This window comes from Cavia porcellus, unplaced genomic scaffold (assembly GCF_034190915.1).
Source record: "Cavia porcellus strain 051 isolate PalLab524CR breed Dunkin Hartley unplaced genomic scaffold, mCavPor4.1 scaffold_3, whole genome shotgun sequence".
In the NCBI taxonomy this organism is placed as follows: Eukaryota; Metazoa; Chordata; class Mammalia; order Rodentia; family Caviidae; genus Cavia; species Cavia porcellus.
The window spans coordinates 67,761,575-67,774,578 of NW_026947486.1; the positions used below are offsets into that span (position 1 = coordinate 67,761,575).

The 13,004-nt window shown below is 36.8% G+C and overlaps 2 protein-coding genes across 5 annotated transcripts in view; one reads left to right on the plus strand and one right to left on the minus strand.

Annotated features, from left to right (window-relative positions):
• Positions 1 to 1,979, plus strand: part of Atg4a (autophagy related 4A cysteine peptidase) — a 107,730-nt gene extending 105,751 nt beyond the window's left edge. For both annotated transcript variants that reach the window (XR_010046618.1, XM_023564168.2), the window contains one exon: positions 1,670 to 1,979. Coding sequence is in view for 1 of the 2 variants with exons in the window: in XM_023564168.2 (XP_023419936.1) it covers positions 1,670 to 1,689 (20 nt within the window). In the remaining variant the exon portion in view is untranslated. The remainder of the gene's footprint in view (positions 1 to 1,669) is intronic.
• Positions 1 to 13,004, minus strand: part of Col4a6 (collagen type IV alpha 6 chain) — a 381,091-nt gene that overhangs the window by 48,085 nt on the left and 320,002 nt on the right. For 2 of the 3 annotated variants that reach the window (XM_013150205.3, XM_063246264.1), the window contains 5 exons: positions 8,349 to 8,411; positions 7,531 to 7,566; positions 7,303 to 7,344; positions 5,719 to 5,811; positions 4,309 to 4,362 (listed from right to left, as the gene is read on the minus strand). In XM_013150205.3, coding sequence (XP_013005659.1) covers positions 4,309 to 4,362; positions 5,719 to 5,811; positions 7,303 to 7,344; positions 7,531 to 7,566; positions 8,349 to 8,411 — 288 coding nt within the window. The remainder of the gene's footprint in view (positions 1 to 4,308; positions 4,363 to 5,718; positions 5,812 to 7,302; positions 7,345 to 7,530; positions 7,567 to 8,348; positions 8,412 to 13,004) is intronic. The other variant, XM_013150206.3, reaches the window with a different exon arrangement.

Below are 13,004 nucleotides of genomic sequence, written 5' to 3' on the forward strand. Positions count from 1 at the left end.
TGAAGGCAAGTTTATTTGAAACTTTAGCTTTCTGTATTTCAAATTGGAAACTAAGACATGCTGCCCTCTGGTGGAATGTGCCTCTGCGGTTAAACTTCAAACAGCTTTCCCTTTCTGTCTATGAAAACTATGGCAACTGGTGCCACCTCAAACTCTTAAACCACTAAGATTGACTATGAAAGTTTTGTAAACATAAGTCCTCTATCACATTCTTGTTTTCCTTCAAAGCATGTTATTACTGTCTGAACACATACATGACAGTGCAGCAAATACTTGTTGAATTGAATGAAACAATGATCTAGAGAACTGTATCAAAGGATAAAGGAAAGAACATCCTGGAACTTTCTCATACCCCTGCCTATCTTGGCCATAGGTAATAATATGAGAGCTTGCATTCCTTTAGGAAGCAGACTTTGCATTCTTGCTTTCTCAGAGAGAGTCTAAGAGCTTGCATCAACTAAAGTAAATAAGTGGAAAATGTATGAAGGAAACATAACAATAAAGTAATTTGTGTATGTATTAGAGTCAATAAAAGATAAAAGATTTGGCAGGACACTGTGCTGTAGGCTCAACCTGTCTTCTAGTATGCGGAGGTACAGTAAAGGGACTTTGTAGAACAATCTGTTCTATCAAGATGCCCTGGGGCCAGCATGTCCCAGTTTGTCCTCCATGTGAGTGATCCTGCATTTTGTATTGGTTTCTCCCATGCTCATACTTGTCTACAGCCCATCAGGGTTCCATTATAGCACTAGCTTAGCTCTTTACAGGTCTGCTCTCCTGGATCCTGGGCTCTTGATACTTTTTGATTCTAGGGAAATTTCACTGAAGGAGATCTCACCTATGTAGTAGTTATTTCAGAACCACTCAGCAGTTACTTCAAGGATTTACCAATTTCTTCTCTTCTCCCTCCCCTCATTTCATCCAGTTTACTTTCCTCTATGTTTGCTGTTATCTTGGGTAGAGGACATAGGGGTATACAGTTTTCTTTGGAAATCTCCATGGGATGACCTGTGGCTTACAAATGTCAGTGTGCTGCTGGGGACAAAGGGATGGAATGCATAAAGCTGAGATCGTGCCAGGAAATCAGAGACTGCTGATGGGGTCAGAGAAAGAATGCGAGGCATAAGTCCACCAGATTGGACAATGTCTCCTGCAAAGAATCGGGCTCAGATAGGAAAGAAACAAGTGGTTAAAGGGAACATTTTGAATTCCCTAGAGATTTCCGTCCTCAGCACAGCCTTGTTTTTCAGTGAGCATATATAATTGAAACCTGATGTGAGAGCTTTGGATTCAAGAAGTGTGTTTCCTCTGAAAAGTCTTGAATGCCTCATAGGGTTTTATCACCTTTCTCTTCGTAACTTTCCTGCGAAGCACATAAGGTACCAAAGAATGTTCCAATTAAGCAGAGATATCAGAGCAAAAGAGTTACATGATTTGGCCAGAGTCACACATATCTGTGTTAAAATGGGCTGAGAACACTAGTTTCTTGGTGTTCGCCTTATGAAAATGTGCTGTTTTGTATAAAGGGAGATACTGTCCAGCTTTGATGTCTTTACAACTGGAGTTCCTATTTTCCATTCTCCACCGTGAAACTGAAAACACTGGGCTTGAAATGGTATTGCAAGAACCAGGGTGTGTTGGCCTCTGCAAGTCTCTCTTTCTTTTGCAGGAGAAAAGGGAGTGCATTGAAATTGCAGCAGAGATCCTTTGAGATTGAACTGAAGAAAACGGGAGGTAGTCACCACGACCTAGGGAATCCCAAAGTGGCCGAGAAGATCATAAAATATTTTCTTAAAAATTTAGAGTCCAAAACCAATTTGAATGAACTGGACTGTAGAGGGCAGCATGGTATGGGTAAAAATCCTGAACTGGCAGAGCTGAATATCAGTTTCACATCCCCTAGTGAAAATCCTGTCAGCTTCTTCTTCAAAACACATTTTGTGATTCAAGATACACCAATAAAATGTAATGTATTGGTATTGCTTGTTTTCTCATTCAAACAAAGTACCTGTAAGGATATGTGGCTATATATGACAATTATAAATATGAATTTTGCCTTGTTAACTGATATTAAATAACTGCTGATAATTACTGATGATGATATGGCCACTATGTTTTTAAAATTCACTGTCTCCTAGAAATATTGAAATATTTATGATGAAATGATATGTCTGTTATTTGCTGCAGATTGGCCATGCTAATTGTTGAAGCTGGGTGATAGGTATATAACAGGATCATTATAATATTCTGTCTGATTTTGCATAAGTTCAAAAATGTTCAATAATAAGAGATTTATTGCATTCACATTTTGAATCTATCCCCTTTGGTCGATTTCTCATTGCTATGATCACAGTCTAAGACACTGGTATCATCTTTTGCATCTACTGCAATAGCTATTCCATCACTCCCTCCTCCTTTCCGCACTCAACAAGAGTGATCTTAAGAACACAAGCTAGTGCACTTGAATGGTTTCCTAGTACCCTTAAAAGCCACATTTGACCTACAAACCTGGCTGTGAGCTAGCTCCTGTGTCTCTGCCTGTTTCTTGAAGTTACTTGTTTTGTCATGCCCACTCCTTGGTGTTCCTCCAAACTACTGAGCTTTTTCTAACCTAAAGGTACTTGTACTAAACTCTCTAATCTTTATATGACTTGCTCCCTCACAATGTGCAGGTGCCAGCTCCATGTATCATATCTTCAGAGAGGTCTTTTTGATTACTGTATTCCCTGTGGGCCATCCTACTCCCCATCCAAACTTCCTCATTTTACTCATTTTCCTTCTTTTACATATCTCCATTACATGAACATGTTTGTTTGCTTGCTTTGTGGTACGGGAGATGGAACCCAGTGCCTCATACATGTCAGGAAAGCACTTTACCACTGAACCACACTCCCGGACCATTCTTAGACTCATCTCTTCACTTGTTTATTTTCCATATCATCTTTCATTTTCCCATTAGAATGTAATCTCAAGGACAGGAACTTTTTTCTAGTTAGCATTGTAGCTTACAAGGCCAGTGTTATGGATTAAGAACTGGTGGTCAACTTAATGCCAGCTGGATTACATCAGCATGGCACTGAGCAAAGATGCTCCACCTGAGGAAAGTAGCCAGCATAAATAAAGAGGTGGAGAAGAAGGAAGTTGTTGAGGCGTTGAAGCGTTGAGGCATTGAGGCATTGTAGCATTGTGGGTTCTCCTAGAGCCCTTGGTTCACCTGGAGAAGCTTTGGTCCTCACATCGAGCATTGCTTCCTGGCTCCAGAGGGGAAGACGTGTGCTACTTAGTCTCTAGGATGAACTCGTCACGCTGCTTCCTGGCACGTACCCAACTGTGCTTGTCCTCGGAGGAGCCCAGGGCCTCCGTGTCGCTGAGGATGGCTGTGGTGCCTTTCAGGACAGCTCTGGTCTTTGTTGTGAGCACGACTTCTCGGCTCCAGCATAGAGCCCTCATCCCACCAGCACAGCTCCTTTATCCCGCTGGCATAGACTTTCTGGTTTCCACCGCTGAACTTTGGGTCTTCCTGGCACGGATCCATAAAAGAGACTGGCGTGAGGCCTTCTTGTGGGTTCTGGACCTCCAGTTGGACTCATGAGAGGCATTGTCATGAGCTCTGAGTTTTCATCTAGACTCATGTGGGACATAGCGGTGGGATTTAGGCTCTCCACTAAATATTCTATGTCTTTGGTGTTGCGGACAGATTTCCTGCATTTTCTTGTGTTAACTCCCAGTGACCATTATAAAAAATAATATTATAAACTCCATGTCCTGATTCTAATTGTTCTCAGTGCACAACCCCTGACTACAACAGCCAGCAAAATATATAGCACATAAGATCCTCAAAAGGTATTTATCCAGTGAAAGAGTCTAAGTTAAAAAGGCAGAATCAAAAGTGAAGATAAGATTACTAAGAATAGTTATCATTTACTGAACACTTGATAAGTGTCAGGCATGTGTGAAATCTTTTTTCATACATACATTTAGTCTTCAAAACCACCCTGTCCCTTTTTAGTAGGTTAGGAAACTGAAACTCAGAAACCTACAAAACTTTTTAAAAAGCTAGAATATGATAAAACCAAAAGTCAGTCCTACTGACTGGTAACCTGTAAGTCATATATCCCTGTGTAGAAACATGTTAATATCCCTGCAAGTTAAAGAAACAAGAATCTTTACTTAAACATCTTCTAACAGTGATGTTTGTAACATTCTCTCCAATAACTGTGGGAAGAGGTTTTCCTGTTAGCATCCTAGTGCTGCAGATTCTGTCCACTCAGATCCCTGAATACATGTCGACCAAGTATGAGGATTTACCTGGAAGCCTGGAGGGCCAGTCATGCCTGGGGGACCAGGAGGTCCTGATTCACCCTGAAAAATTAATCAAAGGCTGGCGAGTAGCAATAGGAAAAGGTGAACACAAAGAAGAATGACTCCATTAACAGTATTTGGGCTAACGAGGGGGGAACCAATGGATAGCAAGATTGGAGTACCAATAGTGGTGCAGATCCCCACACTTGCCAAGTGTTAGCTGTATGAGGATGTTTATGTTTAGGGAGGCCTTTGCCATGTGGGAAGGAGCAACATCCCTGACTGTTTAAAATAGAATCTCAAATATACAGGCTAATTGGGAGACATAAAGGATGGTTATTTCATTTTCTTTAGGCTGTTCACTTTGGTTTCTCATAGCAAATTACAGGCTGCAGAAAAGTCAGTGCTTTTGAGAAAAGGATAACAATTACAATTTGAATAGGGTCACATACATAACATTTTACTCTTTCTTTCCCTAATATTCTAATTTATCTATCTGTGCCATGGAAAGATTCCCTTAGGTTTGGGAATGATCAAGGTGCCAGACAATTTTATACACCCTGAGACTGTTTCTAAATCTTATTTTTTCCTATAAACCTAGAAGGGCCTAGAGGCATTGCTTCTACAAAGACAATATTAAAGGAGTGAGACCAAACATATTTCCCTGCTTGGGCCCCTTAATCATGGCAACAGAAACATACAACTCAAAAGAACTGCACAAAAGAAGGAAATTCAGGTTTCTAAACAGAATACAGTAATTCAGACACAACAATGTATATATTATGTATCCATTCACACAAAAATTTGAATTATAAGATAGCTCAGGTAAAGTACTCTATGGCTTGAGCCTTGGTAGTTTATATCACATGAATTGAGGCATTTGCTGCCAATTGATCATATAGCATAATTATAGGATCAACTTTCTAGGCCAAATAACTTCTTCAAAAAGATAATTCAAAGAAACCATTTATGCAATATGTTTAAAGGAAAAGAGGTTTAGTTTAGCTCACAACTGTAGTCCAGTTATGATTGTTGGATATTTTGTCCCAACAATGAGAAAGTGAGCAAGGCAGATTTTAGTCACGGTGCACTGAGGACAGAGGTTTAAGTAGTTTGAGAGTTAAAAGAGAAAAACTTAACGGTCTGATGTTTAAATTATTCAATGTATCAAAAATTGAATATGCAAGATAAAACAGAAAATAGCACTTGTGTGAATATTTAGGAACACAGGCATACTCACATCTACATACTAAAAAATACTTATGCTTTTAAGAAAGTTTTTACAAGAGATGAGGCAAATACTTTTAAGCTTTATTTCCAAATACAAATCCTTTAAGTCCTTTTAGTATAGTCTGCTTGTTACAGTTGTATTCTGATACTGATAGAAAAGGCTAAATAATAGTAAATGTTTACAACCTTGGATCCCTTCTTCCCTTTGGGGACTCCCATGAATTCTTGTTCCCCAGTAGATGGTGGTGGTCCTGCAGGGCCAGGGAGGCCAACATCCCCCTGTAAAATAAAAGGGAACATTAAGCAAATGATAAACCATGAAGACCATTTTTACAGAAGGAGGCTTTATTTTCTGGATGTAATTCATGAAGAAACTGTCCATTACTTTGGCTTCTTCTTCCATACACCACTGAGGAAACAAAAACTCTCATTGTCAATATTGAGAAGAATTATAATGTTGGACAGGCATTTTGTATCAACACTGTAGAGGGAAGAAACAAGACAATGAAAGGAAACCACAAATTCATTGTTGCTATGGTCATGCACAAAAGGGTATTCTAAGAGCCAAAAAGGGGTTAAAAAAGGTAAATTATTACCTCTTGGCAACAATGGTAACAATTATAAGACACAATTGGTACTATATTTGCAAAGAGCATAAGCAAAGGAAGTGAAGTGTGTTTTGGAACACTGTAGGCTAGAGTTGCTCCTTCATAAAGCAGTGAAATCCACAAGAACAGTTCAGGGGAGTCAAGCACCCAAATCACCATGCAGTTTGAATAGAGGGAAATAAAGAAGGAGGGAGATAAAAGACAATGTTGAAAGAGAGGCTAAGGAAGGGAAATAGGAGAGATAGAGAGATAGAGATGGTGCAATGTTCTAGATCAAATGTGTTCTCCCAAAGATTCATGAATTCATGGAGGGATTTTTAGAAGGTGATTAGACCATGAGCTGCTAATCTCATCAGTGAGTTCATAGCTGAATGTGCTGTTAGGAGGTGGGCCTGGCTGGAGAAAGTAGCATATTAGAGTATCTAATCTAGAAGGATATGTTTTTGTCTCTAGCCCCTTACTCTCTCAGCCTGTTTCTTTTCTTTCTTTTTTTTTTTTTTTAATTTTTTTTTTTTTGTCTTTTTCCTTTTTATCGGTACCGGGGATCGAACTCATGACTGCCTGCTTGCAAGGCAGGCGCTTATGCCTCTGAGCTAAATCCCCAGCCCCTCTCAGCCTGTTTCAAATCTTTGTTTCCTGGCTGCTAAGAAATGGGCAACTTTTCTCCACTCTATTTCTGCCTTGGAACCAGCTGACAGTGGGCTGAAATCTCCGAAGTCATGAATGAAAATAAACCTTTTTTTCCTATAATTTGTGTGTGCCAGCTATTTGGCCCAAGTAAAAGAAAAGTGACTATTATAGAAGAGAAAGAACAAGAAGGGGAGAAGGCAGAGAAAAGACAGAGAGCAGAGAAAAGAGAAAGTGATACAAAACAAAGAAATATCTAGGTATAAGGAAGAGAAGGACTATAATGTGAGAGTGTGTGTGTAAGACAGGCACAAAATAGGCAGATGACAGTATTTTAAAAAGTACCAAAAAGCCTATGGCATGTGTACATATTGCCCTCAAGAGATCCAGAGACTGATGACCAATGAGGGATAGAAAATGCCCATTTCCTAATGTGATGATCCAAACCCTCTTACATGACCAAGCATATATGTATGACCAAAGATGTTTCTTAGAGCACATGGAAGGCAGACGGTATTTTTTAAAATTTACTTACCTTAACTCCTTTCTCTCCATGGAAACCTAACCCCGTATTGCCCTGGGGTACGGCAGTCCAAAAAAGAAAAACAAAAGCAATTACTGACAACCAGCTCCAAGAATTTTATTTGGAATGCAGTGTTTTTTCTTTACCAGAAAGTAGATCTGCCCAAATCAGCATGTTTGAAGAAACCAGATTATTTAGTGGAGGCATTGAAAAAAATACCACAATACAAAGTATACTTACATCAGGACCGGGAAAACCAGGGGGGCCTGGAGGACCCTAAGTTAAAAATAGAAAGAAAAGAGTTAGTACTCATTACTTTAAATCAAAAAGAGCAAGAGCACGCTGAGAATCTTTAAGGATAAACATCCAGTCCTGCTTGGTGTAGACTGGCTTCAGTAAAGCAAACTCTAGCTTTTCTCAGGAGATTCTATCTCCTTTGAAATTTCCAACGTGACCTGATAACCAGGTTCATGCTAATGTAGTGAAGAATTCTTTTTACTTCTTCCAGAAATTACAAAGTGGTGACTCAGAGAAGCTATGCCAAAATAACAAGTGCTGGGAATCCATGCACTACAGAGAACAATATGGGGACAGGAGTTTCCCAGGACTGCAGTTTCCCAGGCTATGCACTTTCTACATTAGTGACATATAGATTTGGTATTAAAAATAGGAAGTAAGTAGGTAGAGTTGACCAACATGCACTTCTTAGAAGAATTTTGAAGCTTCTCAGTGTTTAGAGTAGCTAATGGCATGATTGACTAGTGATATCTGTTGTAGGTAAAAGTGGCAATCAAGGTGTGAGGCATTTGTCATTTCTTTGTTATACTTCGATTTCGACAAGGAGGATATGGAAGTACAAACAGGATGGTCAGAAAGACTGACAAACTAAGAAAACCACTAACTCATAAGCAGAGTATGTTTCATTTTAATACTCCAGGAATGCAAGTTTCTTTCCAGTGAGGGCCTAAATTACATATGCTTGCATTTAATACATAACAGGGTAAAGAAAACAGTTATATGAATACTGTGTTTACATATTAGATGTAAATTGGTCTTACTTGCAATCCTGGTGATCCCATGAGCCCTTTGTCTCCAGGAGTTCCAGGTGGGCCCTGTGGACCCTAGAGAGGCAAGTTTTATCAAGGTCAAGAAGCAAGACAGTTTCTCAGGAAAAATGAAAGTATGTACATCCATGTAATAATGTTGACAGTAGCTTTGTTCATAATAATCAAAATTAGAAATGTTCACTGATACAAGATTTGCTAAATAAACTGTGATACTTCCATATAGTAGTCAACATTAAAAAGGATTAAACTATTGATAAATTAAACTGTGAATGAGCACCAAAAGTACAGTGCCAAGTAAGAGAAGCTAGACTCCAAATCCTATATAGTACACTATTTTCTACATATGAAATTCTACAATAGGCAAAAACTGATCTATAGTGAGAAAAACCAGAATGGAAGTTCCCCATGGGGTAAGGCAGAGGCAGGAGTTGCCTGAAAAGGAGCATTAAGGAATTTTCTGAGGTGATAGGAATACTCTGTATCTTGAAGTTTGTGTTAGAAGAAATATGCATTTATTAAATGCACATTCAAGATTTGTGGATATAATTATTTGTAAATTTTACATAAAAGGAACAATATAAACAAATATTGAAGTATAACTAACGATAAATATGCTATGGTATGTAGAAGTAGGTGTTCTATTGTCTAGCATTTACTTTGAAATGCACCAAAAGTAGGATGAATTGATGGGATGGACAGATGACAAGCAAATATAATAAAATATTGGTGGTATGGGTGCTCACTGCAGAATTCATTTAATTTTGTTCTATATTTGAATTTTCCTATTAAAGTGTTGTAAAAAAGGAAAAAATATTATAAAGAAAGAAAAAAATCAAAAGACAGCACAAATGGTATTAAAAAAAAAACCTGTTCACAGAAATAAAGGCAGAAAACTTCTCAAATAAAGAGAAAGAAATAAGCATACAGAGAAGCGAGACATATAGATATCAAATAGCCATGATTGAAAGAGAATCTCTCCATGCTATATTATACTCAAAGTTCCAGAATTCGATTATAGGGACAAAATCGTAAAAGCTGTTGGAGAAAAGTGATGAATAATATGCAAAGGCAAACCCATTAGAGTCACAACGAACTTCTTTATAGAAACCTTAAAGGCCAAAAGGACTTGGAGTGAAAGTGTTTCAAGCCATTTTTAAGATGAAAACTTCCAACCCCAACATATGTATCCTGAAAAACTTCCCTCTAAAATTGATGAAGCAATCAGGTATGTCCATGACAAGGAGCACTTCAAGAAATTCATGACCAACAAACCAGCTTTACAAAGAATACTCAAGGATATCCTCGAAAGAGATAATGAAGCCAACAATGTCAGTAAATCAAAAAGAGTGAATATACCTGCCAGGATAAACACTTTGGTGAAAGGGCAAAAATGAGGAAATTAGCAACAGGAAAATAATGCAATGACAGGAATAAGAAAATAACTCTCAGTAATAATTCTTAATGTAAATGGTCTCAATTGACAAACAAAAAGATGCAAATTGGAAGAATGAGTCAAGAAAATCCTTCAACAATATACAATGTACAGGAAACGGTAAACAAGGTGCAATTCAAAAAGATACAGATTAAAAATCAAAGAATGGTAAACAATATTCCACATAAGAGGAATCTGAAGGAAAGCAGAACTACTATCCTAATTTCAGCCGGAATGAATTTCAAGCTAAGTCTGATGAGAAGAGACAAAGAAGGTCACTACATAATGATTAAGTGGACAATCCAACAAGAAAAGGTAATAGTTATAAATATATATGCCAAACAAAATGCCAACACATACAACTTCAAAAAAGAGACACTAATATACATGAAAAATCACATAAGCAAAATACAATTTTAACAGGGGAGCTTCAATAACACATTGTCACAAATGGACAGTAAATTAGAAATAAATACTCAACAAAGAAATATAAGAGTTGAAACAAATTTTTGACTAAAGGGACTTAATGGATATGTATATGTTAATGAATATGTTCCATCCAACAACAACAACAACAAAACACACATTCCTCCCAGCAGCACATGGGACTTTCTTTAACATAGACCACATAGTTACCCATAAAATATGTTTAGGTAAATCAAAGTAATTGAAATAGTCTCCTGTATAATACTGGAGCATAATGCATTGAAATTAGAAATCAACAGAAAAAGACACTACACAAACTAGGAAAACTCGTGGAAATTAATTAATACCCTGTTGAGTATTCAGTGGCTCACAGATGGAATTAAATAAAAATTATGCAGTTTCTACAGTCAAACAATAATGTCAGTACGACACACTGAAACCTATGAAATGTAATGAAAGTAGTCCTAAAAACGAAGTTTATAACAGTGAATTCCCACATCAAATAAATAACCTAATCACAAATCTTAAGGTCCTAGAAAAACAAGAGCAATTAAAACCCAAAGCTAATACAAGAAAGGAAATTATAATGATTAGGGCAGAAATTAATTAAAAAGACTATCAAAACAATACAAAGAATCAGTGAATTAAATAGTTGGATCTTATAAAAATTAAACAAAATGAACAAGCTCTTAGCCAATCTTACCAAAATAAAAGGGAATCTGTACAAATTCATGTAATTAGAAGTGAAAAAGGTGAAGTCACAGTGGATTCTGCTGAAATCCAGGAGATTATTGGTAAATATTTTGAGAACTTGTACTCTAATGAAATAGGAAATTCAGAAGAAATTGGTAAATTCCTAGATCCATGTGAATTACTAAAGCTGAACCAAGAAGATATACAAATTCTATATAAGACAATATGAGTCAGTGAAATTGAAGAATAATAAAAAAAAGTACCAACTAAGAAAATCCCATGTTCCTGAAGAATTCTTGGGTTCTCTACAGGATTCTACAATAACTTTAGAGACGATCTAACACCAATAATCTGTGAAATCTTTAATGAAATTGAAAGGGAAGCAATACTTCCAAACTCTTTCTTGTAAGAAAATATTACACTGATTTCAAAACCAGAAAAGGCCCCAACCAAAAGAGAAAATTACACACTAATCTCTCTAATGAAAATTGATACAAAAACCCTGAGTAAGAATGCAGCAAATCATCAAAAAGATCACACATCATGACCAAGCACAATTCATGCCAGCAATGGAGGAATGTTTCAACATATGTAAATCAATAAATGTCACATACCTCACACAAAAAAGCAAGGACAAAAATCACATTATCATCTCAGTAGATGCAGAAAAACCATCTGACAAAACCTAAAATCTGTTCATAATAAAACTCTGAAGAAAATAAGAATAAGTCTTTATCTCAATCTAATAAAAATCATCTATGACAAACCAGTGGCCAACATTATACTAAATGTAGAGAAGCTAAAAATTTTCCTCCTCGTATCAAGAACAAGACAAGGGTATATCCTATTGCTACTTCTGTTCAATATAGTTCTCAAACATTAGCTAGAACAATAAAAGAAGATAAAGAAAAGGAATATAGATAGGGAAGGTAGAAGCTACATTAGCATCATTTGCTGATGAAATGATTCTCTATATAGAAAGCCACCAAAATGCCACTAAAAGACTCTTAGAACTAATATTCAAATTTAATAGAGTATCAGGATACAAAATCAACACTTAAAATAAATAGCTCTTCCATACACCAATAACAGACTCACTGAGAGAGAAATTAGGGGAAAATATCTTCCACAATATCATCAAGAAAAATGAAATACTTAGGAATTAACCTAACCAAGAAAGTGAACGACCTGTAGAATGAAAAATACATGGTAGTTTGAAAAAGAAGACTGAAGAGCATATAAAAAAATGGAAATATATTCCCTGTTGCTAGGCAGGCAGAAATAATGTAGTGAAAATGGTCATTCTTCCAAAGCTATTATATGGATTATGCAATCCAAATCAAAATATCAATAACTTGCAGAACTGGAGAAGCCAATGCTGCAATTCATTTGGAACCAGAGGAGACCAACAATAGCAAAAGCAATTCTTGGCAACAAGGATAAGGCAGGTACATCATAATCTGGGACTTCAAGTTGCATGTACTACAAAGGTACATTGATAAAAACAGCATGATATTGACAAAAATCAGACTTGTGGATCAATGGAAGAGAGCAGAACATACATAAATAACTCCAGGCACACTCAGCTATGTTGTCTTTCACAAAAGATCAAGTTTCTTTGCTGGAGGCAAGAGAACTTCTTTAACAAAGTGTTGTGAAAACAGACTACCTACATGTGGTAAGTTGAATCTAGATTACCATGTATATTTCCTAACATTCTAAATTAAAACAAAAATGGATAAAAGATCTAAATATTAGAACAGAAACAATTTGCTGGAAGATAAAATAGGTAAAATTCTTGAAGACATAGGTGCAGGCAAGGCTTTCTGAACAAAACTTCAGTTGTACAGCAATAATACTAAGAATCAACAAATAGTATCACATCAAATTAAAAAGAATATGCACAGCAAAGAAACCATCAACAAAATCAAGAGGCAACCCATAGAACTAGAAGATTTTTACCAGCTTCTTATCAAAGGACTAATATTTAGAAAACATAGAGTATTCAAAAATGTTAGACCCTTCAAGTGTAAAGACCCAATTAAAAAGTGAGCATCTAAAATGAATAAATCCTACTCATGGAGAAATACAAACAG